Source organism: Anopheles gambiae, chromosome 2, assembly GCF_943734735.2.
Source record: "Anopheles gambiae chromosome 2, idAnoGambNW_F1_1, whole genome shotgun sequence".
Lineage (NCBI taxonomy): Eukaryota > Metazoa > Arthropoda > Insecta > Diptera > Culicidae > Anopheles > Anopheles gambiae.
In genome coordinates this window covers 86895977-86920480 of record NC_064601.1, presented here as the reverse complement: position 1 = coordinate 86920480, position 24504 = coordinate 86895977, and the positions used below count along the sequence as shown (strand labels likewise).

The 24504-nt window shown below is 47.6% G+C and overlaps 6 protein-coding genes across 6 annotated transcripts in view; 3 read left to right on the top strand and 3 right to left on the bottom strand.

Annotated features, from left to right (window-relative positions):
- Positions 1-2026: 2026 nt before the first annotated feature.
- On the bottom strand, positions 2027-6635 carry LOC1276317 (gamma-soluble NSF attachment protein). The gene is made up of 6 exons (XM_315648.5): positions 6253-6635; positions 6066-6133; positions 5678-5988; positions 5331-5606; positions 5070-5264; positions 2027-4981 (listed from the first exon to the last, which is right to left on the bottom strand). The coding sequence occupies exons 1-6, from the start codon at positions 6303-6305 to the stop codon at positions 4916-4918; spliced, it is 969 nt and encodes a 322-aa protein (XP_315648.5). The 5' UTR covers positions 6306-6635; the 3' UTR covers positions 2027-4915.
- A 2823-nt stretch (positions 6636-9458) lies between these two features.
- LOC1276316 (pleiotropic regulator 1) lies at positions 9459-11194 on the top strand. Its single transcript, XM_315646.4, has 3 exons — positions 9459-9720; positions 9789-9925; positions 10001-11194. Exons 1-3 carry the CDS (start codon positions 9608-9610, stop codon positions 11134-11136), a joined length of 1386 nt encoding a protein of 461 aa, XP_315646.4. The 5' UTR covers positions 9459-9607; the 3' UTR covers positions 11137-11194.
- A 365-nt stretch (positions 11195-11559) lies between these two features.
- LOC1276315 (transitional endoplasmic reticulum ATPase TER94) lies at positions 11560-17493 on the top strand. The gene is made up of 5 exons (XM_315644.5): positions 11560-12020; positions 13041-13143; positions 13515-15551; positions 15636-15790; positions 15903-17493. Exons 1-5 carry the CDS (start codon positions 12004-12006, stop codon positions 16003-16005), a joined length of 2415 nt encoding a protein of 804 aa, XP_315644.3. The 5' UTR covers positions 11560-12003; the 3' UTR covers positions 16006-17493.
- A 1397-nt stretch (positions 17494-18890) lies between these two features.
- On the bottom strand, positions 18891-22482 carry LOC5667366 (uncharacterized). Its single transcript, XM_001688647.2, has 2 exons — positions 20939-22482; positions 18891-20867 (listed from the first exon to the last, which is right to left on the bottom strand). The coding sequence occupies exons 1-2, from the start codon at positions 21867-21869 to the stop codon at positions 19675-19677; spliced, it is 2124 nt and encodes a 707-aa protein (XP_001688699.2). The 5' UTR covers positions 21870-22482; the 3' UTR covers positions 18891-19674.
- A 405-nt stretch (positions 22483-22887) lies between these two features.
- On the bottom strand, positions 22888-24366 carry LOC4576731 (DNA translocase FtsK). The gene is made up of 5 exons (XM_061652260.1): positions 24192-24366; positions 24072-24122; positions 23550-23999; positions 23177-23294; positions 22888-23103 (listed from the first exon to the last, which is right to left on the bottom strand). Exons 1-5 carry the CDS (start codon positions 24316-24318, stop codon positions 23094-23096), a joined length of 756 nt encoding a protein of 251 aa, XP_061508244.1. The 5' UTR covers positions 24319-24366; the 3' UTR covers positions 22888-23093.
- The window catches only part of LOC1276306 (NADH dehydrogenase [ubiquinone] 1 alpha subcomplex subunit 5), a 75471-nt gene continuing 75311 nt past the window's right edge, over positions 24345-24504 (top strand). Inside the window, exon 1 of the mRNA XM_061652262.1 lies at positions 24345-24348. The gene's annotated coding sequence lies outside the window, so the exon portion shown is untranslated. The remainder of the gene's footprint in view (positions 24349-24504) is intronic.

Genomic DNA, 24504 nt, shown 5'->3' with positions numbered 1-24504 from the left:
ACAATGTTCCATAACCGAAGGGATCGGTTCGGCTTGAAGAAGATTACGAAGGTAGATGTGAAGGTTGTGTCGGAGGGTAGCAAGCTACCCACGGTCTAAAGAAGGTTTCCCACCCCAGGAACACTTCGGGAACGCTTTAATCGGATAATGAGAGCGAGGATTAATGATTTTTGGACAGTCCGGAGCATAAAGCTAGGCATATAATGAGTGTTGAAGCACAAAAGGTTAGGTACAAGCACGAGCACAGCACTGTTCGCCAGAGAAGGGAGATTTAGAATTGATCTATGCTAAGGGATCTCTCTGTCCAATAAGTTATGAATGAGGAGTCATCACACTATCCGGTAATGATCTCCATATCGGTAAAATAATATTTAGGTTTTTAACTGAAGTAGTTACTTGTTAACTTAACAAGCACTCCAGGGTCCTGGGCAAGAAGTTTGTCTGGGGCATTACGAAGAGTCGTCCAGTGGGTCGTCTGATGTTATTCTAGTGAAGTTGCCAAACCGCCAGATCCGACGGGGTAGCTCGTTACACACACTATCTTTCTATTAATGTAGGATCTAATATCCTTCTCTCTCTCTACCTCTATCTCTCTCTCTCTCTCTCTCTCTCTCTCTCTCTCTCTCTCTTTCTCTCTCTCTCTCTTTAATTAGCTGTGCCTCTCCTCTCCGTTGATAACGTCGTTGTGGCGTCACCAGGTTCCACAGTCGACTGTAGACTATAGATCTAGTGTAGCAGCTCCCCATCGATGAAGACACCCGATCATCGGCATGCTTTACATCACTTGATCTACCCTCCCGAGCTCGCTATATTCCTCTGTTCCCTAAGTTGAAGTTCCCTTCGAGTCTTGATGGGTCATAAGGTCGGCATCCTCATAACATGCTACAACCTAAGTCAGGATGTCTCATTCGCCATACAGCACAGTAAGCTCGTGATGCATCCTTCACCTTTCCACAAACCACCAAAGATGGTCCTGAGGATGCGTCGCTCAAAAACGCCTAGAGCGTTTGCATCCTCCACTCTAATGTCGGAGCTCGTCAGTGTCCAATATGGATCTCAGCAGTTGGTGGGTACGATTCCTTGGAAAAAAGACTTATCAAGAATGAGCTGCTGATGGCGATGTCCAAAATTACGACCATTCCAAGATACTAAAACTCCTCTACCACACTCCTTTCGTTCGTACTTGGACGCTATTACAGGCTGCGCTTCCTGACAAATAACCTGAGTTCGAGATCTTCACCATGCCTAACGTCAGTTGATGTGAGCAACTTCTCAACCAAAAACTGGTAATATATGATGAAGAATTTCGGCAAGACTGCTGTATGGTTGGTTGTCTCGGTTCAATTCGGAAGATCACTAAATATCTGCGCGGAAGATCTGCTAAGAATCCTATGGAATCCACTCTCCTGACGCCTTTTGCTCTCTCCCTCTCTCTCTTGTTGGCCTACTCACGATAGAGCACGTCGATGTGACATGGCCCGGTCAACAATTATTCTCCAGGATGCTCGGTCCCTGGCTGCAGCCTCCCATCCATGTAGACACCCAATTTCGCTGTACTCCCCTTCGCCTTATGCCGAACTGGGGATCGCTGTCGAACACCTTCGTGGTGGGGCATGAGTCCAGCATCCTCATGACATGCCATCGTATCCTGCCAGCCTTCGCCACCGTCAGGATGCTCGTTTTGCCGTATAGCTCAGCAAGCTCGTGGTTCATCAACGCTCCATGGTCGAACCACCGCCAAAGATGGTCCGGAGGATGCGTCGCTCAAACACGCCCAGAACGTTTGCATCCTCCGCTCGGATGGTCCAGGACTCGTATCCATAGAGGATCACCGGGCGAATCAATGTGCGATATATCTCACATTTCGTGCGTGCTCGAAGTCTTCTGAATAATTCTCCAATAAGTGTAGAAAGACGTTCCTCTGCCGAATCGTTTTCCAATCTCTTGCACCCTATAGTTGTGACAATTCATCCTGCAAAATTAAGAAAGATTAAACAATGGAACAGAGCCAAAGACACAGCCGGTGTACCGATGGTTAGTCAACAATGTTACGCGCATAATGGTTTGCTTTTATTTCATTCGATTCTGACCCAGGAGCGGATTTTTTGTTCTATCTTTTCTTACACACTAAAAAAAAGGGTATGATTAAACGTGGGGAGTTTGCCATTCCAAATCATCATCTACACCACCCGATCTGGCTGTTTGTTGCAGCGATTTGCAATCGATTAGCGTTTTTTTTTTGCATCATCGCCACAGAGAGCGGCGCGATTTTATAGCAAACAGCTTTACTACACACAATCCACACACACACTCATCACTTTACACACTTCTTGCTCGTAGGGGTAGGGTTTCTGCTAATAATGATGGATGGGGGAGGGGAAGGGGGATGGTTTCACACTCTTTGTTTTCCATACACACACATACACACGGGTGCTTTTTCTTATCTAGATCAGCTGTTTTCTTTTGTTTTTTTTTTGGGTTTAATGTTTTTTTTTCTTTTTTCAATGCTTTGGGGATAAAATTTGTCTCTGATTAGTATGAACGTTGAAACGGAAGCCACACACCGTGCTAGTGGTTGGAATATTAGTAGTATTAGTAATAGTAGTAGTAGTAATAGTGAGTAGTAGTAGTAGTAATAGTAGTGACTATGCTGCGTCAAATGCTGATAGTTTCAATTGATCTTGATCTTTGCTTGCTTTTTGATCGTTTCTTCGCCACTAAACGGGAACAAACGACCGGTTTTTGTTTTTGATATTAGCATTTCTTTCAACATTTCCTTTTTACAACGCATCGAAAGCAAGCGCATCGCTGCATAATACATAACGAGAAAAACATCTTTAGGTATGTGCTATAAGTTTAACATCTGATTCTTTTCTTATTCTTTCCTCTCCGAATCTCTGATTATCGTTGTGGGCCGTTGTGTCTGTGGTGGGATTTATTGGCCACCTCTTACTAGCATGCTTTACTAACTTAGTTTTTCAAAATATAGAGCAAAAGGTATTGAACTTCATCCTTTTTACAACACATATTAACAGCTCGCAAAAAAGCGAATCTAAAACAATAGACAATTTTAAAATTGTAATGTAAATCTTGTATAAAATAAACATAATATTTTAACAAATTAATCAATAAACAACTTTGCTTTACATTTTGAACGCTGCTCTAGAACCTTTCTTCAAATAAAAAAGAAGCTTTGCATCTCTTTTCAAACTAAATAATCCAATTGTCCGAAATTAATTCCTCTCTTTATCCGTCGTGTAGGCGCATTCTTTCTGCTCGTCTGTTTCTGTACGGCAATTGTTATACGAAAGTTCCCTCCTTTTCCCTGTCACCCACCTTTTTTAAACCGTGTGTTTTTCACTAGCCCAGTGTTTCTATTTAAATTCCTTCCCACCCTACTACAATACATATAAGCCCCCTCGGGGAGGTGTTCCGAGGAGCAACGACGTCCTGTCGATCACCTTCCACAACCATGCTCATCGTCGCGTCGGCTTCGGTGTCTGTGTGCTGGGGAGGGTTTACATTTGGTTGTTTTCCATTTCCCCCGTTCCTTCCAACAGTTTGCACTTATCAGCTTCAGATCAGTTTGATAACGTTATACACACATTCACGGTGGCGCATTAGCATCTACTGATTTTGTTTTGTTTCGTTTGCACTTATCGTACATTCATCGTGCTCGCTCTATCTATGTTTTTTAGTATATAATTGATAACTTCACTATTCACTGATAAAGTACACTAGACCTGGAGGGGACACGCTTTAATCTCTAGCATTTCAACAACTTTCTGTGTATGCTTAATGTGTTTTTTGCTTTTGTTTATGTGTTTGCGTTTTGCTTTGCTTTGAGTTATTGGATAATAGGCTGGAGATGTTTAGAAATACGTTGCGACATGACGGCATCATACTACAGCTTGTAAATTTAATTTTCTGCCGAGGGTTTTATACTCTTTATATGCTGTTTTTTTTAGTGTTTATACTAGAATTCACTAGCTCTTGTCGATTCTATGCTGTCCGGAATGTATTTATCGCCGCGGGTTCTTTGTATGCAGTGGTATAATTTTGAACAATTGATTTCATTTACTTTTACAGTGCTGTAGCAGCGTTTCGCTAAATCTCGTTACTATAACATTGTGTTTAGCTTGATGCCAGCTTGTGTCCTGAAACAAGCGCCATTTTCTTCGGAAAAAAAACAAGAACAAGGGATCTTGAAGCGTTTTCTTACACAGATAGCTAGTGAAGGGTGGAGAGAGCGAGAGAGATAGTCGGAAGTTTATGTTCGCAGCATTTTAATGGGTTTCGTTACCAGTATTGGCCAGTCCTATACAGCCAGAAAAGAATTTATGGCCAAAAACAGAACAGAATTACAGCACACAACGGTACATACAAGGTGCAAGAATGTCCAGAATCAGTCGCCGTTTCAATCTTTTTTTCAATCTTTTGAACGATGAACGTTCAATCTTTTTTGTTACTGTACAATATTTAATTGTACAACTTAATTGCAATAATACAAAAAAAAACAAATCTTTCTGCTAAACACATGGTTGTGCATAATTATTAGATGCATAGCTGATTTGTTTCCACACAGACAGTAGATGGAACACGGAGAAAAGTAAATGTTTGTCAATGTATCTCGAACCGTAACCGTTATGGGGCGGTTGAAAACATTGCGCGTGGAAATGTGCTCACAATTTTAGAATACCTTGTTGAAAAGCAACGACGCATTGGTGCGCCTAACATTGGGGCCGTGGCGCCGTTCGTTCGCATCGATAATCCTTGTCCTCTACCGGCAACGCTGATACTCATAATGGGTAATATTAATAAAAGCAAATAGTATCACACAACTTTTAACGCTTATACGGGGCACACCTATGGATGGACAGGTGGTAACGGTTGGTGGCTGGGGCCACGCCACACACTAACACAAGCCACCCTCGTCCTCATCGTCACCACCAGCAGGTCCAGCTGCCGGTTTTGCCGCCGCCTTCCCGGTCGAATGCAAACAATCATAAAAATTCAAAGAAAAGACGTTACAAACAATGAGGCAAGGAAGGAATTTCAATTGTACTTACATCACCCGCGGCACCACTGTTGGGGGAAACGTACGAAGCGGCCGCATTCTCGATGACGTTCGCTTTCGGTGCAATCGAGACGCCCTTGGGCAGGGGTAAATCCCGCGCCAGCCGCGCATACTCCACATCCATGTGCCGGATGAACGGTGACGACAGGGCTCGCTGGGCCAGTTCCGGATCCTCATCATCGTACGCCTAGATGACGAGAAAAAAAGCGTATTAGAATGGCCACAAATCCAACCCACACGGAATATACGCAACCTGTAGCAACGATTCCAGCGTTTGCACTTCGGCCGCATCGCAACAGTTGCCCCACTCCTTGAACGCTTTCTCCGCCGCCACATAATCGCCACGGGCGAGCTGTACCAGCACCAGTGCCACCGCTAGCCGGCCGATGGCACCCTCCGATCCGACCTGCTGGTGCAGCCCGATTTCGCGCCGTATAGCGTCCGCCGCCTGATCGTACATGCCGAGCTTGACCATGATGCGGGCCACCTTGCTAGCGTACTCGGCGCCCTGGCGCGTCGAATCTTCGATCTGTTCCGAACACGCCAAAAGAAGATAGAGGTAAGTATGCAATCGGTTCCTGCCCCTTTTACTACACCTACCGTAACCACGTCGACGGCCTGCTTGTACAGCTGCAGCGCGTCTTCCGGGTGCGTCTGCTCCAGTATCTTTGCCGCCTTGTCCAGCACGGTGGCGCCCGATTCGGGCGAACCGTGCTGCTGGTAGAGATTGCACGCCCGCTCCGCCAGCTTGCGTATGTCGCCGAGATTGTTCATTTCCTTGCAGATCAGTATCGCCTGATCGAGACACTTGGCCGCGTGGAACAGGGCACGGTTCTGGCGGTGACAGTCGGCAGATTTCATCAGACAGTCGCGGCACTGGTCCAGCGACTTTGCGTTCCGGAAGCAGGTGGCTAAGGTGAAGCAAAACAAAGCAAAAAAACACATCAAACACAGGCGTTGGCGCACAGTGGGTGTTTCGATACCGTACCTGCTTTGTTGTACTCCTCAGCCGCATTGTCGAAATCGGGTCTCCATTTCAGGAGCGATGTTTTCAAGCTTCAGGAGGGGGGGGGGGGGGGAAGTAAAAATGCAAACGCAAAAAGGGAGAAAAAGATTAGCCAGAAAGGAAAAATGCACACTTCGGGGGGGTGGACACCACTGCATCGCAACGTTACCATTTCTCAGCTTGTCGGATGTGCTCCTGAGCTTCTTCGATTTTGCTCGACATGCTCACTTCGTAATCACCAGGACAAGTTGATAACAGCAACAGCGAACGGAAAAGTGCAGGATTCCAGCCGAGGTGCACTGTTTTTCCTGGGGACTAGAGCTCCTGCTAATCGTACGGTAAACACTTCCACCCGGATGATGATTTGCACAAACACACGTCTACACGTCGCTGTACAGGGCAGAGAGGGGAAACTTATTCAGCACGCGAGAATGGTAGAGAATTTGCAGAGGAACACCCAAACTCGCACGAAATCGTCACGGAGGGTTCCACCAACAAAAACGACAATCGAATTTATTGATATAAAATTTTTCTTCACGTCCAGAGTGACCAGAAATACCGATTTATCTGTATTCCTACCGATTTTTGATATGCCTACCGATTCACAGATGAGCCCCCTAAAACTACCGAATTTTCATTTATCCTACCGAAAATCACAGATTTTTTCGTAATACTGACCAAAAAGTCATATTACCATTTCCCAAATCACTAAATGTATTAAACTCTATATGGAAATCACTAGCAACCAGAACCAGTACTTCAACAGAGACAACCCAAGTGCCACAAATCCACTAAACGACCACTAAACGGCTTCTAAACGACTCAAGCACTCTGCATAAACGGAATATAGAAAGACTTCGTTTAGCAGACGGCAAACGACTCATGCATTCTAAAAATAGCAAAAAAGCTGGTGGCGCCATCTGTTTGTGGGATTCCCAACCAGCGGAGCTTCCTCGCTTGGAGGAGAACTTTCTCATTTCCTCTGTACTGTTGTATGGTTTCGCATTGAAGTTATGCATCGCTAGAACTAGAACGGCGATACGATTGTTTAAATACTAAACTCCAATGGAAACCACCAGCATTGAAGCAAGTGAGATTTGAGTAATGGTAGTTGGTGTTGATACCCACGTATCTGACCACAAGACCATTCATATAGATTTTTGCTCGGAAAGTTAGAAGGCTATATAGGTCATGATAAGATGAAACTTGTCGAAACACATTGCAAGAAAAGGATAGCAATATAATGATGAGTTGTAATACGCCATCTATTGATCAAACCAATGAAGCTGTGGAGCTTTCATTTTTTTCTATGGATATTCAATTTTCCATTCGTTTAAGCTTAATATGTGGCGCTTGGGAACTAAGGCCCGTGTCTGCACTTCATGAAGTCGAACGCGCTGATAAAATTTTATATGCAATTTGACAGATAATGTAACCCGGCGCTCTAGCAGCAATAGAACACGACATCGAACATGAAAAATGTATTGGACTTCACATGTTCGATTTGTGGGTAATCACATCCCAAGTAGCACAATCCTGTTAAAAAACCGTTGAAAGTATGCCTAAAAGTATTACTTTTAGCTTTCCATACAGCAGTAATTCCAGGGCTTAAAACACTGCGTAACGCTTTCCTGGCTTCGTCAATGTTTCGTTAAAATTTAAAATTTAACCGGTATTTTCAACGAAAAAGATCAAAATTAACGAAAATATCGACAGGGTTGGCTATATTGCTGTTTCTCTTTCTATACGAATTTTCTAGATCTTCGTTAAGTTACAACAATGGGTGTTATTATTTCATGGAATAAATGCATAAATGCAACACAAATGCTTTTATTCGGTATTTAATCATTTTGCCACTGCATATTGTCACTGTATCACATATGTTTCATTCATTCCATGGGTTTCCTCCATCAATTTAGCATGGAGGTTAGCTGCAGCCGTGGACGGAAAACATGATGTCCGAACGCTATCCGAATCGAAAATGCTGCGAAATATAAAACTTATGTAGCTCATGTGAAGAGATTGGTAACATCGATACACTGACCTGTTGTAAAAGCATGATGATACACAAATTAAACGATAGCTGATAGAAATTGTCGCAGACGCTTGGTTTTGTTGCCATCTACACACAATACACACGAAGCTTCACGAACTTTTTGACATAAGAAATGGAGGCGCCATGTACGTGACCATGTACAGTATGTCTCAAAAATTATCATCATCAAGAGTATATTGTTTTATACAAAAAATATTTTTTATGAAGCTTTATCTAATTAGCATATCCTTCATCAAACTCATTGCATATAATATTTAAAAATATGAAATTTTATTTTTTTATTATTATTTTTTTTATTAGCACCGTAGATTCAAGTGAAGGAAAAAAAGAAAAAGATATTTTTCGTACCGTTAAACAAACAAATATTTTGTTGTGATAATAAATGCACATTATTACATAAATAAGAATGAAAAAAAATCCGAAAATTGAAACAATTAAACTGGTGTAGATAACATTTGAAAAACACTGTGTGTTAAATTGGCCCGAATGAAAAAAAAAACAGGGTAACGGAATACGTCGTTATGCTGTAACGCTGACAAATGTCACATTCTCTTAAGAAACTCTATTTGATTTTTAAAGGCTTTCAAATACTGTTAATAATCAAATAAAGTATCTTAAGGCTACTTGGGATCGAACATGTAAAATCCCATATATTTTTCATGTTCGATATCGCGTTCGATTGCTGCTAGAGCGTCCCAATCATTTGTTGGGTTAAATTCCCTAGTACAATTTTCCGATCGACACTTCAGAAAGGCCTCATGTGACCGCTATTAACCAAATCTAAACTATCTCCTTTAAATAAATGAAAGATGTTATTTTCTCGTGCTGCTCTTCATGGGACAGATTAGCTTCCATCTCCGACAACCTCTCCCCCCCCCCCCCCCCCCGCTCAACACTTTAAAGCCTACCGAAAACTACCGAAATAATCTTAAACTCCTACCGAAAACTACCGATATAATTTTGATGCGCCTACCGAAAACCGCCAAAATAATCTGGCCACACTGTTCACGTCCCGCAGTGACAGCTCACACGCCTTTGGAATTCTTTGTGTCAAAGTAGTAGAGGCAATCCTGGTATGACAAGATCACGGCGTAGAACAGTAACTGAAAACGTACAACGATAGGTAAAACTTTCAAAGCGAAGTATATATTGTATGAAGTGGTATTATTTATTATTTAGAGCATATTTTCAAACCATTCGCTGTGTTTGAATGCCTTAAATTGATGAATTTAAAGAAAAAAGTTTGCTTTCCACATATCACGTGCAGCACCCCTGGCTGGGCCGATCCCGTCAACGCAAATGGAAAACAAGCGTATAACAGATGCTGCTTTCTCCAGCGAGCTGTCAAAATTTGTTTACCCTACGAAAGAAAACAACACGCTGCCGCTAAAGTTGCCGCAGCAGCTTCGTTTTACCAAAAAAGAGAGTAAATTGTGCTTCTAAAACCGTAAAACATTATAACGCACACATGGAGGAAGTTCAGCGTCACTCGGTGCACACGTTGGTGTTCCGTTCGTTAAAGCGTACGCATGATTTTTTCGTCGCCAACCAATCGCTGCTGCCGGAGATCGACGAAACACTGTAAGCATTCCTCCGCGGGAAGAGGCAAAATGGAGGGCAGTTTACTGAATTATCTTTCTTTTTTGCAGTGAAAAGTTGAAGTACAACATTAAAGCTCGGGACACGTATGGGTTGGTTTTTGACCGTGCGGCCAAGGCAAAAGCGCTGGCAGCGAAGCGGGGCGATAGTGACCGGATCGAGGGACAGCATGGCGGCAAGGATGGCGGTAAGGCACTGTTTGAACTGTCTTGTGAACTGTCTTTTTCGGCACCTCTTAACCATTTCGCCTTCCGCGTTTCAGTGTTGGCAATAACAGCCGCTGGCGAACAGGAAGGAAGCGCACCGGATGGTACAAATGGTCAGATGGCGCTGGTTCCTGCCTCTACCCCGACACCCCAGGCTGCCTCCAACGCGGTGCAAATACTGCCAAAGAAAGCGCCCACCATCCCGAAACCGAAATGGCACGCCCCGTGGAAGCTGTGCCGCGTCATTTCGGGCCATCTGGGCTGGGTGCGTTGCGTTGCGGTGGAGCCGGGCAACGAGTGGTTCGCTACGGGTGCCGCCGATCGGGTGATTAAAATTTGGGACCTGGCCAGCGGCAAGCTGAAGCTCTCGCTTACCGGCCACGTCAGCACGGTGCGGGCGCTGGCGGTAAGCCCGCGGCATCCGTACCTGTTCAGCTGCGGCGAGGACCGGCAGGTGAAGTGCTGGGACCTGGAGTACAACAAGGTGATCCGGCACTACCACGGCCACCTGTCGGCGGTCTACACGATGTCGCTGCATCCGACGATCGACGTGCTGGTGACGGCCGGGCGCGATTCGACGGCGCGCGTGTGGGACATGCGCACCAAGGCCAACATCCACACGCTGACCGGGCACACGAACACGGTCGCGAGCGTGGTAACGCAGGCGGCCAATCCGCAGATCATCACCGGCAGCCACGACTCGACCGTGCGGCTGTGGGATCTGGCCGCCGGCAAGAGCATGTGCACGCTGACCAACCACAAGAAGAGCGTGCGTGCGATCGTGCTGCACCCGTCGCTGTACATGTTTGCGTCGGCTTCGCCGGACAACATCAAGCAGTGGCGCTGCCCGGAGGGCAACTTCATCCAGAACCTGGGCGGCCACAACTCGATCGTGAACTGTATGGCGGTCAATCCGGAGGGGGTGCTGGTGTCGGGCGGCGACAATGGTACAATGTTTTTCTGGGACTGGCGCACCGGGTACAACTTCCAGCGCTTCCAGGCGGCGGTCCAGCCGGGCTCGATGGACAGCGAGGCGGGCATTTTCTCGATGACGTTCGACCAGTCCGGCTCGCGGCTGATCACGACCGAGGCGGACAAGACGATCAAGATCTACAAGGAGGACGACGAGGCGACGGAGGAGTCGCATCCAATCAACTGGCGGCCGGAAATTATTAAGCGTAGAAAGTATTAAGCAGGAGCGTCTCAACTTTGTACGGAAATACATTTAATTTTAATGCGAACAATGGAAACTGGGATTTTAATTTAATTTTACTTTTACTTTACTTTACTTTACTTTTCTTATTTAACTGAAAGCGACAGTGGCTCACGATTTATTAGTAATGGAATGGAATTTTGTGGAAGAGTAAACTTATTAAACAATAATTTCGTCTTCATCATTAACGAACTATTTTTGAAAAGTGACGTAAAAATGTATCCGTTTGTTTGGGTGCAAATTTCTGAACTTTGTGAGCTTGCCATTTTATCAAAAACCGTCCAAATATTCTCAAATTTTAAATCCAGTCTAAATACAATTTTTACAATCATTTTGTACCGGTTTTACAGAAATTAAAATTTCCAACTGTCACCCGCGCATGTCCACCGCGACCGCCAGCGTCATCCGGATATGTCAGCCAGATGGCAAGTCATCGTCATCGCTGCTTCGCGTTCGGGTCGTTGTCTTCGTCGCTCCCTGCTCTGTGCGCTTGCGGTTATAGCTCGGTAACCCTCCGTAGCCTGTAGTTAAGAGACTGAACCAGATTTTCGTCACCTACCAAAAACCCAATAGAAACGCATCAACAAAGGAAGTGTGCACGTCGTAGCAAGCTGCTACCAGGATAATTGTGATTGTGCTCTCGGGAAATCCGGCATCCAGTGAGGCGACAGGCGAAGTGTGAAAAGCGTGCGGCGTGTGTGTGTGCCCGTTTTCCCACCCATAGCACGGATTACATTTGCCAAAAGCGAATCGGTTTTCTGCAGAGAGGAAGCTTGAGTCGAATCGAAGTTTTGTGGTAACATCCCCGCCCCCGGTCGGAAGCAATTCGAAGAAACCGTTCTTCAAATGGCTGACAGCAAGAAGTGAGTAGAATATTCGCGTACTTTGTGCGGCAGAGGTGGAAGAGCGAAAGCGAGAGGGTGCCGAGGGACGGTTATGGCAACCGGGAAGCGGCCGGCAAGTAGGAGAGTAGGAGGAGCAGGAAAGCAAAGGGACAAAGTAGTTGCATTTTTCGCTTCCGGTGCAAGGAAACCCGGCACAATCCCGGGTACGGTACGGATGACCGTTGTGTGGTTGATGCACAAAGAAAGCAGAGCAAGGGGGAGCCTCGACTTTTTTCCCCGGTCTGTGTGTGTGTCATGTTTGTACGTAGAGGGTTTCTATTGGCTGAGCGGCAGCAGCGGCCGCCGTGCGGCTGTGTATGTGTGCGAGGGGTTTCGTTGTATTGTGAGAGGAATGAGCACGACTTGCTTCAATTTTCGCTTGTCACGATATAATGCGTTACTTCGCGTAATCGTTGGTTACAAATGCATCACACAAACGCGGGGACTTGTGGGGAAAAAGGAATGATTTCCGAGCAGAAAAAGGATCTTTGCCTGTCTGCCGAAAACTTTATACAAACAGAATTTCAAGATAAAATCCGGAAAATGGTTCACTCTCTTTCGTAAATTCTGCGAAACATAACCAGCAACGCCATGCTTTTCTCGGGGATATGGTTGCGTTGTGCATAAATAATAGACAACGAGAAGAAGGGGATGTTGTAACCATGTTACGCTCATAATTATTTGGTAAATCTCTAGGAAAAATCATACAGCAAAAGTTTTATAAGAAACACTATTGAAGAAATGGCGAAATTCGATGTAATTCGCAGCTAGTGTTAGAAGAAGAGCCCCTCACACAGATGTTTGCAACAATTGTCTCTTTCCTACCTACGGCACAATGACTTCTTTCGACCAGAGGCTAATAACCTATGATGCACACCTCCTCGTTTCCGGGAAAATGACGCCCGTCGCTCTTTCTAAAGACAATTGCGCTATTTACGTTTTGTTCTAATCGTTATTCTTAAATTCAAATTTTCATAATCTTTTTCTTTTTACTTCTAGCGATGATTTGGCAACTGCCATCCTGAAGCGCAAGGATCGCCCGAACCGCTTGATCGTCGACGAAGCCGCTAACGATGACAACTCGGTTATTTCGTTGTCACAGGTGAGCAAATACATGCAAGCTTTTTATTCGTTTCTTGCGCAAAATGAAACGTGGACAAAATCGACTCGAGGAAGGGATTTGAAAACACGTGTCCCAGCAGTGCAACCGTCGTCGATAAGCGTTGATGATGGCACACTTTGATGGTTCGATCGAACTGAATCTCCTACTGTGCTCCTCCTTGGCCCACTTAAGCGCTCTGGTGTGAGCAAGTAGCCTTTGCTTGGTTTGTTTTATTTTGCACTTAAAATGTGGCTCACAAAATAATATTGCGCAAGGTTGAGTAAAAATGACGTCAGAACGCTAGAAATGGGTTTTTCATGGTGCTTAAATATGTTTTTCTGTTTTTGTTTGAAATCATGTTTTCTTTTTAGGCAAAAATGGACGAGCTGGAGCTGTTCCGCGGCGACACGGTACTGTTGAAGGGCAAGCGCCGGAAAGAGACGGTCTGCATCGTCCTGTCGGACGAGAACTGCCCGGACGAGAAGATCCGCATGAACCGGGTGGTGCGCAACAATCTGCGCGTCTGGCTCGGCGACGTGGTGATGATCCAGTCCTGCCCGGACGTCAAGTACGGCAAGCGCGTCCACATCCTGCCGATCGACGACACGGTCGAGGGTCTGTCGGGCAACCTGTTCGACGTGTACCTGAAGCCGTACTTCCTGGAGGCGTACCGGCCCATCCACAAGGACGACACGTTCATCGTGCGCGGCGGCATGCGGGCGGTCGAGTTTAAGGTGGTCGCGGCCGATCCGGAGCCGTACTGCATCGTCGCACCGGAGACGGTGATACACTGCGAGGGCAATCCGATCAAGCGCGAGGAGGAGGAGGAAACGCTGAACGCGGTCGGGTACGACGACATCGGCGGATGCCGCAAGCAGCTGGCGCAGATCAAGGAGATGGTCGAGCTGCCGCTGCGCCATCCGTCGCTGTTCAAGGCGATCGGTGTGAAGCCGCCGCGCGGCATTCTCATGTACGGTCCGCCCGGTACGGGCAAAACGTTGATCGCGCGTGCGGTCGCGAACGAAACCGGTGCGTTCTTCTTCCTGATCAATGGGCCGGAAATTATGTCCAAGCTGGCGGGCGAGTCGGAGTCCAATCTGCGCAAAGCGTTCGAGGAGGCGGAGAAGAACTCGCCGGCGATCATCTTCATCGACGAGATCGACGCGATTGCGCCGAAGCGCGAGAAGACGCACGGTGAGGTGGAGCGGCGCATCGTGTCCCAGCTGCTCACGCTGATGGACGGCATGAAGAAGAGCTCGCACGTGATCGTGATGGCGGCCACGAATCGGCCGAACTCGATCGACCCGGCCCTGCGTCGGTTCGGTCGCTTCGATCGCGAAATCGACATCGGCATTCCGGATGCGACCGGCCGGCTGGAGGTGCTGCGCATCCACACCAAAAACATGAAACTGGCGGACGACGTCGACCTGGAGCAGATTGCGGCCGAATCGCACGGTCACGTCGGGGCCGATCTGGCGTCGCTGTGCTCGGAGGCGGCGCTGCAGCAGATCCGCGAGAAGATGGACCTGATCGACCTGGAGGACGACCAGATCGACGCGGAGGTGCTGAACTCGCTGGCCGTCTCGATGGAGAACTTCCGCTACGCGATGACCAAGTCGAGCCCGTCGGCGCTGCGCGAAACCGTGGTCGAGGTGCCGAACACGACCTGGACCGACATCGGCGGACTGGAGAACGTGAAGCGCGAGCTGCAGGAGCTGGTCCAGTACCCGGTCGAGCATCCGGACAAGTTCCTCAAGTTCGGCATGCAGCCGTCGCGCGGCGTGCTGTTCTACGGGCCGCCCGGTTGCGGTAAGACGCTGCTCGCCAAGGCCATCGCCAACGAGTGCCAGGCGAACTTCATCTCGGTCAAGGGCCCGGAGCTGCTGACCATGTGGTTCGGCGAGTCGGAGGCGAACGTGCGCGACATCTTCGACAAGGCCCGTTCCGCGTCGCCGTGCGTGCTGTTCTTCGACGAGCTGGACAGCATCGCCAAGTCGCGCGGTGGCAACGTGGGCGATGCGGGCGGTGCGGCCGACCGCGTCATCAACCAGATCCTGACCGAGATGGACGGCATGGGGGCGAAGAAGAACGTGTTCATCATCGGGGCGACCAACCGGCCGGACATCATCGATCCCGCCATCCTGCGCCCGGGCCGTCTGGACCAGCTGATCTACATTCCGCTGCCGGACGAGAAGTCGCGCGAGGCGATTCTGCGCGCCAACCTGCGCAAGAGCCCGGTCGCGGAGGACGTGGACCTGAACTACGTCGCGAAGGTGACGCAGGGCTTCTCCGGTGCGGATCTGACGGAAATCTGCCAGCGGGCCTGTAAGCTGGCCATTCGTCAGGCGATCGAGGCGGAAATTCGCCGCGAGCGGGACCGTGCCGCCAGCCAGAACGCGGCAATGGATGTAAGTAATAGGGGACTGGTTGCTGTCACCGACCACGTGGCATTGATTAAATCTCTCTCTCTCTCTCACACACTCTCGGTATAGATGGATGAGGAAGATCCGGTGCCGGAAATTACGCGCGACCATTTCGAGGAAGCGATGAAGTTTGCCCGCCGTTCGGTGTCCGACAACGACATCCGCAAGTACGAAATGTTTGCCCAAACGCTGCAGCAATCTCGTGGATTCGGTACTAACTTCCGGTGAGTGTGTGTTTTGACATCCGTATTTTGAGATGCCATTTTGTTGGACCGCTTTTACTAATTGATACACTTCTTTTCCCTTTTGTGACATCTGCGCGGTCGTCTGCCACAGATTCCCCTCGGGACAGGGCGCCTCCAGCTCGCAGGGCCAGGGTTCGTCGCAACCGACGAGCAATAATCCCGGCGACAACGGTGACGACGATCTCTACAGTTAGATTGCCCCGCGCCCGGCCAGTGTAGATCCATCTAATATCCCCCACTCCCCTTAACCTAGACTATAAACAGTCGTCGGGCCTGCCGCCACAGCTGCTAGCTGCGGGGTGTGCAGTCTTTCAACTAAAGAATCATTGCCGTGCGTGCGTTTGTGTGCGTGTTGCGGGAGGGGAACATATACAGTTTTGCCTTCACAACACCACCACCATCCCTTTCCCGATTATATCATTCTTTCTTTCCGCTCGTCATCCCAGAAACAGAAACAAAAAAACAGAGCTATGTGTGCAGATCGAGGATTAGTAGCTTCTAGGGAAAGAGCAAACATATGACTGGTTTATAGTAGAATGCGATCTAGTAGTAGTAAGAATCGACGATTACTGTAGCAAAAGGCGCCCCCTCTCGCTTGGTCCGTGACACTCACCGTCTCACGTATGGTCGATGTCGAGAGGAGAGGCAGCTGTAGTGTCGCGAAGGAAAAGATGAGGGAAAGGTTGGTGAATAAACGGGGGGGATTGCTAAACAATAGAGGGAAAACGCGCATAATATGAATGAAGGTAGAGGCAGGCGGACGTGCAAGACTTGCATCTGCAATTCGAGCTCAGTGGAGAAGGGATTTATAGGCGGCGGCGTAAGATGGTGTTGAGACTGCAGCAGAAAACAGCAGCTTGTGGTAGGCGTCTTATTCGTAATGATGATTTTTGAAGCAAATAAGAAATGCGATACATTTAATTGTAAGACTAGCTCTCCTTAACAACTGTTTTGACCGATCGAACCCTATTTTCTAGCACATTCACGCTCCCCCTTCACACACACACACACACACCCCCCAGACCTGTTAATTACAAACCACAATATAAAACTGATCCGGCAAGCAGACAGAGTGGCGACTGGTGGCGACGCTACTGACCACATCCGGTCGGAATGGCATTTTATTTCACGCCTTCCCATGCAGCAGGGGCATATAAGTAAAAACATTCTTTTCATTTGAACAAAAACGCGGCAGCGCATTGACGTGCGCATATGTAGTAGAAATAGATTCTTTCTCACCCTGACACGATGTTTCTTCAGTAGGTTGGTTATAATCCACTTCCTTCCGCCTTTGCTGGTGGTTCAAATGGATGGAAGTCACAATATGCAGATGGTATGTGTGTGTGTGTGTGTGTGTTCTGCTGTCCTTGAGGGAGTTATTCATACGATTCCACCTCATCATTAGCTCCTTCAGTGTGTGCAGCGCAGTACATACACAACGCACTACACATCATAGCAGGAATGGCGTGTTTCCTTCCCCTTTTCGTAATGTGTTCGTATCAATGCGGCGAATAGTGTGTGCAGTTAGCAATGTTCGGCGAATACTTCTCTAAACAAAAGAACAGCTGTACTTTTACAACAAATCAGAAAACACTCGAGACACATGCAATGGTTGGAAAAAAGGGAGGTTGGGTGAAAAACGAAAATAAACACGGAGAAAATAGAGGTACGAATGTAAGCGAGTGGAGAGAGTTGTGTTGGTTTTTTGCTGTTGCTTCACCTAAAATGTGTGCGATTGATGTGGAATTACCTCGTGCAGGAAGGTTTAAATCTGCAGGTCTGGGGATGTCCATCAGGCACTAACAAAAGTGCATGCTTTTCACTGAGAAGGACCTTTTTGCCATTCATCAGAAGAAATCATGACTTCAAAAAGTCCTTCACACTGTTTTCCGGATCAGTTTCTAATGTCAGCGGCATTATTCAACAACCCAGCTGTGCCAAATAATGACAGCTGTGGAAAAACATCTTGAAAGATTTGCAAAATGCTGTTCAGATTTAAAACTAAGCCGGAAGTAGTGTAATACTGATTTAAATGATCTTTTTCCTCCATTTCCAAAATATTCAATCGACCTACTGGACAATCTATACCGACCATTTATGGGACCTTGACGCGACGCTGCTTAAGCTTTTCAGCGAACACTCTTTGTGGGGGATTGGGCAAGACGAACGGTACTTGATAAGTAAGCTATATCTCGTAGCTTAAACACTCATCCCTAAGTCATTCTTAGTCTTATCTTTGTCAGGCTTAATCGTAATTGGAAAGTAAAAATTCGGTTCAAGTAAGAGCAGCGAAAGAACTAGACAAAGGTTGTAAATAATTCCCCCAAAGACATGCAGTTTTCGGAGGTGATTAAGGCATTGGAATCCTACCCAAAAGACATCTGCGATGGATATTATTTTCCTTCGAAAGCCCGGATTACAGATCCAGTGAAATTGTTCGCGAAATTTTGGGTTTTTCTGCTATATCTCATTAAATATTCATCAGAATATGGCTTATCGTACACAAAAAGAAAGAATATTCCATTCCCCAACTGTGTAGGTTATACAGGGGTTTCCAGGAGTTCTCATAGCTGTGGGAGACTTGATTGACTCTTTCTTACGCGAAATTAATTTAATGTAATAGAAATTAGACTCTACAGCACTCTTGTTGGACAAATCCAATTTTCCAAGGAGCCTGTCCAAAAAGGGTGGCATATAGTCCAATTTCCATCATATGAAGTTCACTTCCCATAAGAAAGAGTCCAGGAAGTGCCCCACAACTATGAGATCCCCTGGAAACCACTGTAAAACATATTGAATTAATAAATTTAATGCATTTCCCTGTGATTCCCGGCCTTTGCCCCCATTTGGAAAAAATAATGCTCAGCGGAGAATCACAAGGAAATGCATTTAACTTAATAATTCAATTTTTTTTTTATAGTTTCTAAAAACCATATTCTGATAAATATGTAATGAAATATAGCAAAAAAAACCCCACAATTTCACGTTAACTTTCACGCAAGGGCTAAAGCTACCTTAAGAAACCATAACTCGCAGTAACACAACACAAAAGGTTCGTGAGAAGACATGGCGTAAGTAGTTTGTTTGTGTGTGTTTTGTATTGTAACGATTTATTCATCCATACTTTTACCGCATGTTATCTCAATCCAATGCTCCTGCCTGCCTGCCTGCCTTACTTTATTACATCATATCTTACATCTATATTACACGGGACCCAAATCGAGCTAAGGTTCGACATACATGGGGTCAAATCCCGAAAAACATTCACATTCTTTTCTTCTTCTCACAAAAATTATTCGCATTTGTGCATAATACAAGCTTCATTCTGATAATGGTAAAATCATTCGTCATCGTCTTCTGATCACGTTCACCTACCAAACTGATCGGACGCGCTTATCATTAGTTTTTCTTTTTTTTACATAGAAAAGGAAACACGAAACATAAAACTAAGTCTGATGATGATGTGGATACCTAGGCTAAGGTAAAATCAGCTCATCCGATTCCATTCACGCTTAAAGTTAAGGGCACTTCAGTTTTCCTTCATTTTTTTTCGTATTCCTCAGAATTCTCTACTATCCTTGGGATAATGTGACGCTTGGAAGAGATGGCTTTTGGTATTTGTGTACCGTTAGAAATGTGTGTGCGTGTGTATGTGTTTGTATGTAGTGTGAGTCTTAATTTAAGGACATGACCGAACGCGAACAAACTTTCCCGACCCTTACAATTTTGTACAAAATTTTGCGCTTTCATTCGCGACGCCGAAACACGCCGTGGACGTGCGCAAACAACTTAACTTTATAGGTTGCTAATGCTAAGAGTGCATGTTCCAGTTCGCGACACGCAGGCGCCCACCATTCGGAGGTTCATTTTATCCGCGCCGGAGGGGTATAATTTTGTTTGTCCAGCGCATTTTTGGCGCTGCGCGTAGTGACGCTAGTCGTGATGACCTTTGGTATTGGTGGTTTCGTTTCACCAACACAACCACCACCACCCTCCTGCGGCTTGGTGCTGCCGCCGCCGCCACCGTTGCTGTTGGTGCTGCTAGTAATGATGGGCGGTTTTTGCGCGGCCCGGGTACTGCGCACTTGCAGGTCTTTCATGTTCGTCAGCGTCGTGACGGTTCCGGTGTACGGTCCACACTGTGTTCGCGTTGTTACAGCGACCGAAACGGCCGGTATTGGCGGTTTAGCCGGTGTCGGTTTGGCCAGTGAGGAATTGACCGGTGTCGGTTTGGTCGAAGACGACGACACAACAGCAGCTGCGGCAGGTGATGCTACGGGAGTGGTTGTTATTGTTGTTGCTGGTGTCGTTACTGCCGACGGTTGCGTAACCGTTTGCGGGGCTGGATCAGTCGACGGCCGGGAACGGTTCGAACCGACCAGCTCGACCGCGAGCAGATTCCACTTTTTCAGCCGATCGATCAGGATGGCCGACTTCTCTTTGGGCAGTTCCAGCTCGCGAAGCAACAGTATCAGCTCCGACTGTGTGATGCGATGGGGCAGTTCCTCCTGCTCGGAAGCACTACCACCAACACCACCACCACCGCCATTAGTGCCCGTACTGTCGGGTGTTGTTGGTGCAACGACGGGAGTAGGCGCAGCTACAACCTTTGGGGCCATCGCCGGAACCGGTTTCGGCTGTGCCTCGCTGACGGGTGGCATTTTCACCACCATCATGCCGTTGTGGGTCGAGGGTGCCGATGCTAGATCGCAGAGATTAATAAAGCCCGTCGTCGCCCGGGTAGCTGTTGGTGTCGGCTGTGCTTTCTGCTCCGACGCCGTTGGGCTCAATCGCTCCAGCTTAACGACCCGCACTTCGGCAATCTGCTTTGGAACCGTTCGGGGTGGCGGCTGCTTGGTTACGATGAGCGGTTCCCTTTCCTGCTTGATCGGAACCAATCTCGGCAGCGGTGGTTCAGGAGACGGGGGATCCTGTGGATCCCTTCCATTCATCTCCTCATCATCATCGTCCTCGATTTCGATCGTCACCGGTCGCTGGGTTGGAGCGATGGGTTTGGGCTGGAGTTTTGCAGCGGGCAAAATCAATTGCTTGGAGTCTGCAAAAGATGCATTTTAATTAGAGAAAGGCAAAAACAAAATGTTACCGCACAGATTGGCGCTGTCTTACCACTGTTGATCGCATTCTTGTTGAGGGAGAACACGTTCAATATCTTGGGAGCATTCGTGCTGACTGTGCCCGCTGTCACCGGGCGTCGTACGATCGCGATGGGTGGTCTCGCGGGTACCAGTTTTTCACTTTTTTCCAGCACAACCGATGGTTCGGAATGGCGCAGCCTTACCTTGGTCATGTCGTACATTACACTCGGGTCTGGGACGGCTTTGCGCTTTACGCCACTCACTGTCGTGCTGATGACTGTCGGCACTGGCTTTAATTGCACACTCGCCGGGGCCGGTTGTTGCGAGGCCGGCAAGCTGTGCCGTGTGACGACCCTTTGCTGCTGCTGCGGCTTTACAGTTGGAGATTCTTCCCGCTTGACCGCAGTGACGGTGACCGTGCGCACGGCGATCGATTTGCTGTCACTCGCTTCCACCTTGCCGGTGGTGACGGCGACGGAGACTGCCGGTGGACGGATCGTGCTGTGTATCGGATGGAACATCACTGCCCGCTGGTTGGAGAACACTTTGGGCCGTATGGCCGACTTCACCGACGGGTACACGACCGATGCGTTCGCTTTGGTGATGGTTTTCCCGTCCGGCGACGATGCGGTGCGCGTCAGGCAGAAGTAGCAATCCGTGGCATGGTCGGTCGAGGCGCTCCACAGCATCGGGATCGCGAACGGCAGCTCCGGCTTCGGGCACGTGCCGTTCTGCCACCGCAGCAGCGCATTGTTGCACACGTTGCACACGGACGGCGGCCCGTGCTGGTAGTTTTCCGGCACGGTGCGCGCCGTAAAGTGGGCCTCGTACGCCAGCAGCAGCGGCCGCGTCATGATCGACCGCTTGTGGTGCGACGGTGTGTACAGGCCGCACACGAAGCAGAAGAGATTTTTCGGATTTTTGCAAATGTGCTTCGACATGATCGGGGATCTTTGGCTCATTGGCCGGCGTACGTGTATGCGCTTCCCGAGCTTCTTGCTTGCTTTGACAATTGGACGGGTACTTAACTAACTCCTCCGTTTTGGGAGGGGCCGGGGCGGGGTGACTGATGCACCGGATTCGTTCTGCACTGAAAGGGCCAGCGGTCGGCCGGAATGTTCGAAATGCGCGCTTGACTCTCTCGCGTGCACGATCATCTACCGGGAAAGCAGTGTGATCGCGCTAACAGAGACACTACAAAGGGACGGGCTTCTTCCTACCGTGTAGCATAGTACAGTTCCCCTGCTGCAGCACCACCAGAACACCCCCGACCAGAACACAGCACTTAGACACGGGGGGGACAGGCACACTAATCAACATTCAACACACTGAACGGCTCCGACCGAAGCGCAGGCTGTAACCGGGCCAAGTCCAAGCATCGTTCATAGCACAAACATAACGGCAGACGGTACATGAAGTTACAACAAGCTGGTACAGCCAACAAAGGCAAGTGCGTGTCGAGGAATTCGGAAGCGTCCGTACACTTAGGTAAAGAATAATTGTAGAAAAATGTACGCGTTTGACGTTACCACATCTTGTTGTTTACCCGCGCGGACGCTCTACAGGCAGCTGTCAAACACAAAGTGAATGCAGAGAGGTGGTGGTCTCTGTCGAATGGAAACGGTGGAAATGGTGATAATTTCTCTGTCGTATCGTAACAGGCCAAATTTAAAAAAAAAAATTGTGGCATTGGTTTATTGTAAGCACTTGCACGAAATTATCGTATTGTTAAGATAAAAAAATAAGCAAAATACTAATTTGTAAAGCGCTGCGATGACATTTTCGCGCATGTGTTTAAAGCCAAGGATTGAAAACTTACAAACGAAAACGATCGTCCAGAACAACAGCGAAACAGGAGCGTAAAGTTGGCTCGCAGAATGTGATCCTTTTTCCATAAAATTAACTTAAAATGTGTTCTCTTCGTGGTTAGGGGCAAGGTTGCCAAATCATGTCATCATGTAAGTAAAACTCTGGATTGCATTTACACTCTATTTACACCATTTAGTTTCACGATCTGTTTATAGTTTACAAAACCGAAGGCCTTTTCCTTCGTTGCAATGAGCTAAAAAAGTACAATTTAAGAATGAACGAATGATTTCCGTATAATTGCTTTAAAAAATTCCTCGAAAATTTTGCATTCGGGAGATGAGAATTATTAGGCAATACGTGGCAAAACTGCGGGTCCTCTATCCTAGCCTGTAATTGATATAATAATCATGAAAAACACTTCCTGTCTCGAACACAAAGTTACGGAAATTTTTACACTCACCCAAGTGCCATCCCCAAAAGCCCCAGCCCAGACGAGGAGGAGGTCGTAGCAGGCCGCGGAGCTCTAGAGTTGGTTCCCGCGTTTAAACCGAACGCTCGGGCAATCGTATCCAAGAAGCCTGCGTCAACCGGAGAAAAAGATGATTGCGGAAAAGTGAGTTATAATCGAGATATGGTGCAAAGTTGAAATGTCCTCGGCGTGTGGCGCATTTGCAGCGCCATACTGATCTGACCTCTACCGAAGTGGGCCGCGCGTCGAAAATCAAACAAGTTTAACGGTTGCGACACAATGCGTGGGGTTTTTTCGCACTCTCAACCAAAAGCATTACGACACACAGATATTCAGGGACGCACAAAACTTGTTGTAAGCTTACCTGGGGATGACGAAGATGTTTCCGGTCGTGGCCGACGGTTGTACTGCTGCTCGTTGTACGGTGAGTACGCTGCTGGCGGTTGTGCGTATTGTATGGGTTGCTGCTGGTAGTACATTGAAGCTGGTTGCTGGTACTCCGGTTGTTGGTATTGCTGGACAGGCTGTTGGTACTGTTGGACTGGCTGTTGGTACTGCTGGACTGGCTGTTGATACTGCTGGACTGGCTGTTGATACTGGACCTGCTGTGGTGCCGGCTGTTCATACTGTACCTGCTGCGGTTGCTGATACTGGACCGGTTGCGGCTGAGGTTGCTGATACTGGACCGGAGCTGGCTGTGGCGCTGGTTGATATACGATCGGTGTTGTTGGGGGTTGCTGCGTTGTTGTCGCAACTGGAATGTCTATTCGTGATTGAAACTGTAGCGGTGCGGCAGCGGCTGCAGCAGGTTGATCTAAATAAGATGGTAAGGGGTTTAAACCGTTGCTCGATCAATAATCCTTGCGCATTAACAATAGATACATACTTCCGTTATCACCCACTACTACATAGCTTGGTCCATTTCCGTTGGAAAATGCTGCAATAATAAAATTTTGGAAATTATAACCAAGGGTCCGCAGTCCACCAAAGGACACCAAAGGCTTACCAGCCGGAAGTATCTCGATGCCGGGTGCCGACTTCTGAACGGGTGTGCCACGGCAAACCGCAACAAATGTAAGCAACGCCACGATGATGGGCAAACAACAAATGATTCCTCTCACGTGGGAGCGCATGTTGACGGACAGACAGTAGCAGCACTCTGGGTCGAAACGTTGTAACTGAATGATCACGTTTCAGATTCGATGCGGAACCGAACATCCCGATCGGGTCTCGATTTAAACCGATCGATCTCCTAATGGTGGGGAACCGGGGGTGCTAAACCGGTTAAACATTTTGTCAATGGGCATGCGACCAAACAA

Excerpts from the sequence above, each read along its gene's own strand:
- LOC1276315 (XM_315644.5), top strand. Across the intron at positions 13,144-13,514 it reads CGGTTATTTCGTTGTCACAG|GCAAAAATGGACGAGCTGGA; the intron begins GTGAGCAAATAC and ends TTTTCTTTTTAG. Across the intron at positions 15,791-15,902 it reads GGATTCGGTACTAACTTCCG|ATTCCCCTCGGGACAGGGCG; the intron begins GTGAGTGTGTGT and ends CGTCTGCCACAG.
- LOC1276316 (XM_315646.4), top strand. The coding sequence starts at position 9,608 with ATGGAGGAAGTTCAGCGTCACTCGGTGCACACGTTGGTGTTCCGTTCG. Across the intron at positions 9,721-9,788 it reads CCGGAGATCGACGAAACACT|TGAAAAGTTGAAGTACAACA; the intron begins GTAAGCATTCCT and ends TCTTTTTTGCAG. Across the intron at positions 9,926-10,000 it reads GCATGGCGGCAAGGATGGCG|TGTTGGCAATAACAGCCGCT; the intron begins GTAAGGCACTGT and ends TCCGCGTTTCAG.
- LOC5667366 (XM_001688647.2), bottom strand. The coding sequence starts at position 21,869 with ATGAGCCAAAGATCCCCGATCATGTCGAAGCACATTTGCAAAAATCCG. Across the intron at positions 20,868-20,938 it reads CAAGAATGCGATCAACAGTG|ACTCCAAGCAATTGATTTTG; the intron begins GTAAGACAGCGC and ends CATCTTTTGCAG.
- LOC1276317 (XM_315648.5), bottom strand. The coding sequence starts at position 6,305 with ATGTCGAGCAAAATCGAAGAAGCTCAGGAGCACATCCGACAAGCTGAG. Across the intron at positions 5,989-6,065 it reads TGAGGAGTACAACAAAGCAG|CCACCTGCTTCCGGAACGCA; the intron begins GTACGGTATCGA and ends GCTTCACCTTAG. Across the intron at positions 4,982-5,069 it reads ACAGTGGTGCCGCGGGTGAT|GCGGCGGCAAAACCGGCAGC; the intron begins GTAAGTACAATT and ends TCGACCGGGAAG.
- LOC4576731 (XM_061652260.1), bottom strand. The coding sequence starts at position 24,318 with ATGCGCTCCCACGTGAGAGGAATCATTTGTTGTTTGCCCATCATCGTG. Across the intron at positions 24,123-24,191 it reads CATCGAGATACTTCCGGCTG|CATTTTCCAACGGAAATGGA; the intron begins GTAAGCCTTTGG and ends TTATTATTGCAG. Across the intron at positions 24,000-24,071 it reads AGTAGTGGGTGATAACGGAA|ATCAACCTGCTGCAGCCGCT; the intron begins GTATGTATCTAT and ends CATCTTATTTAG.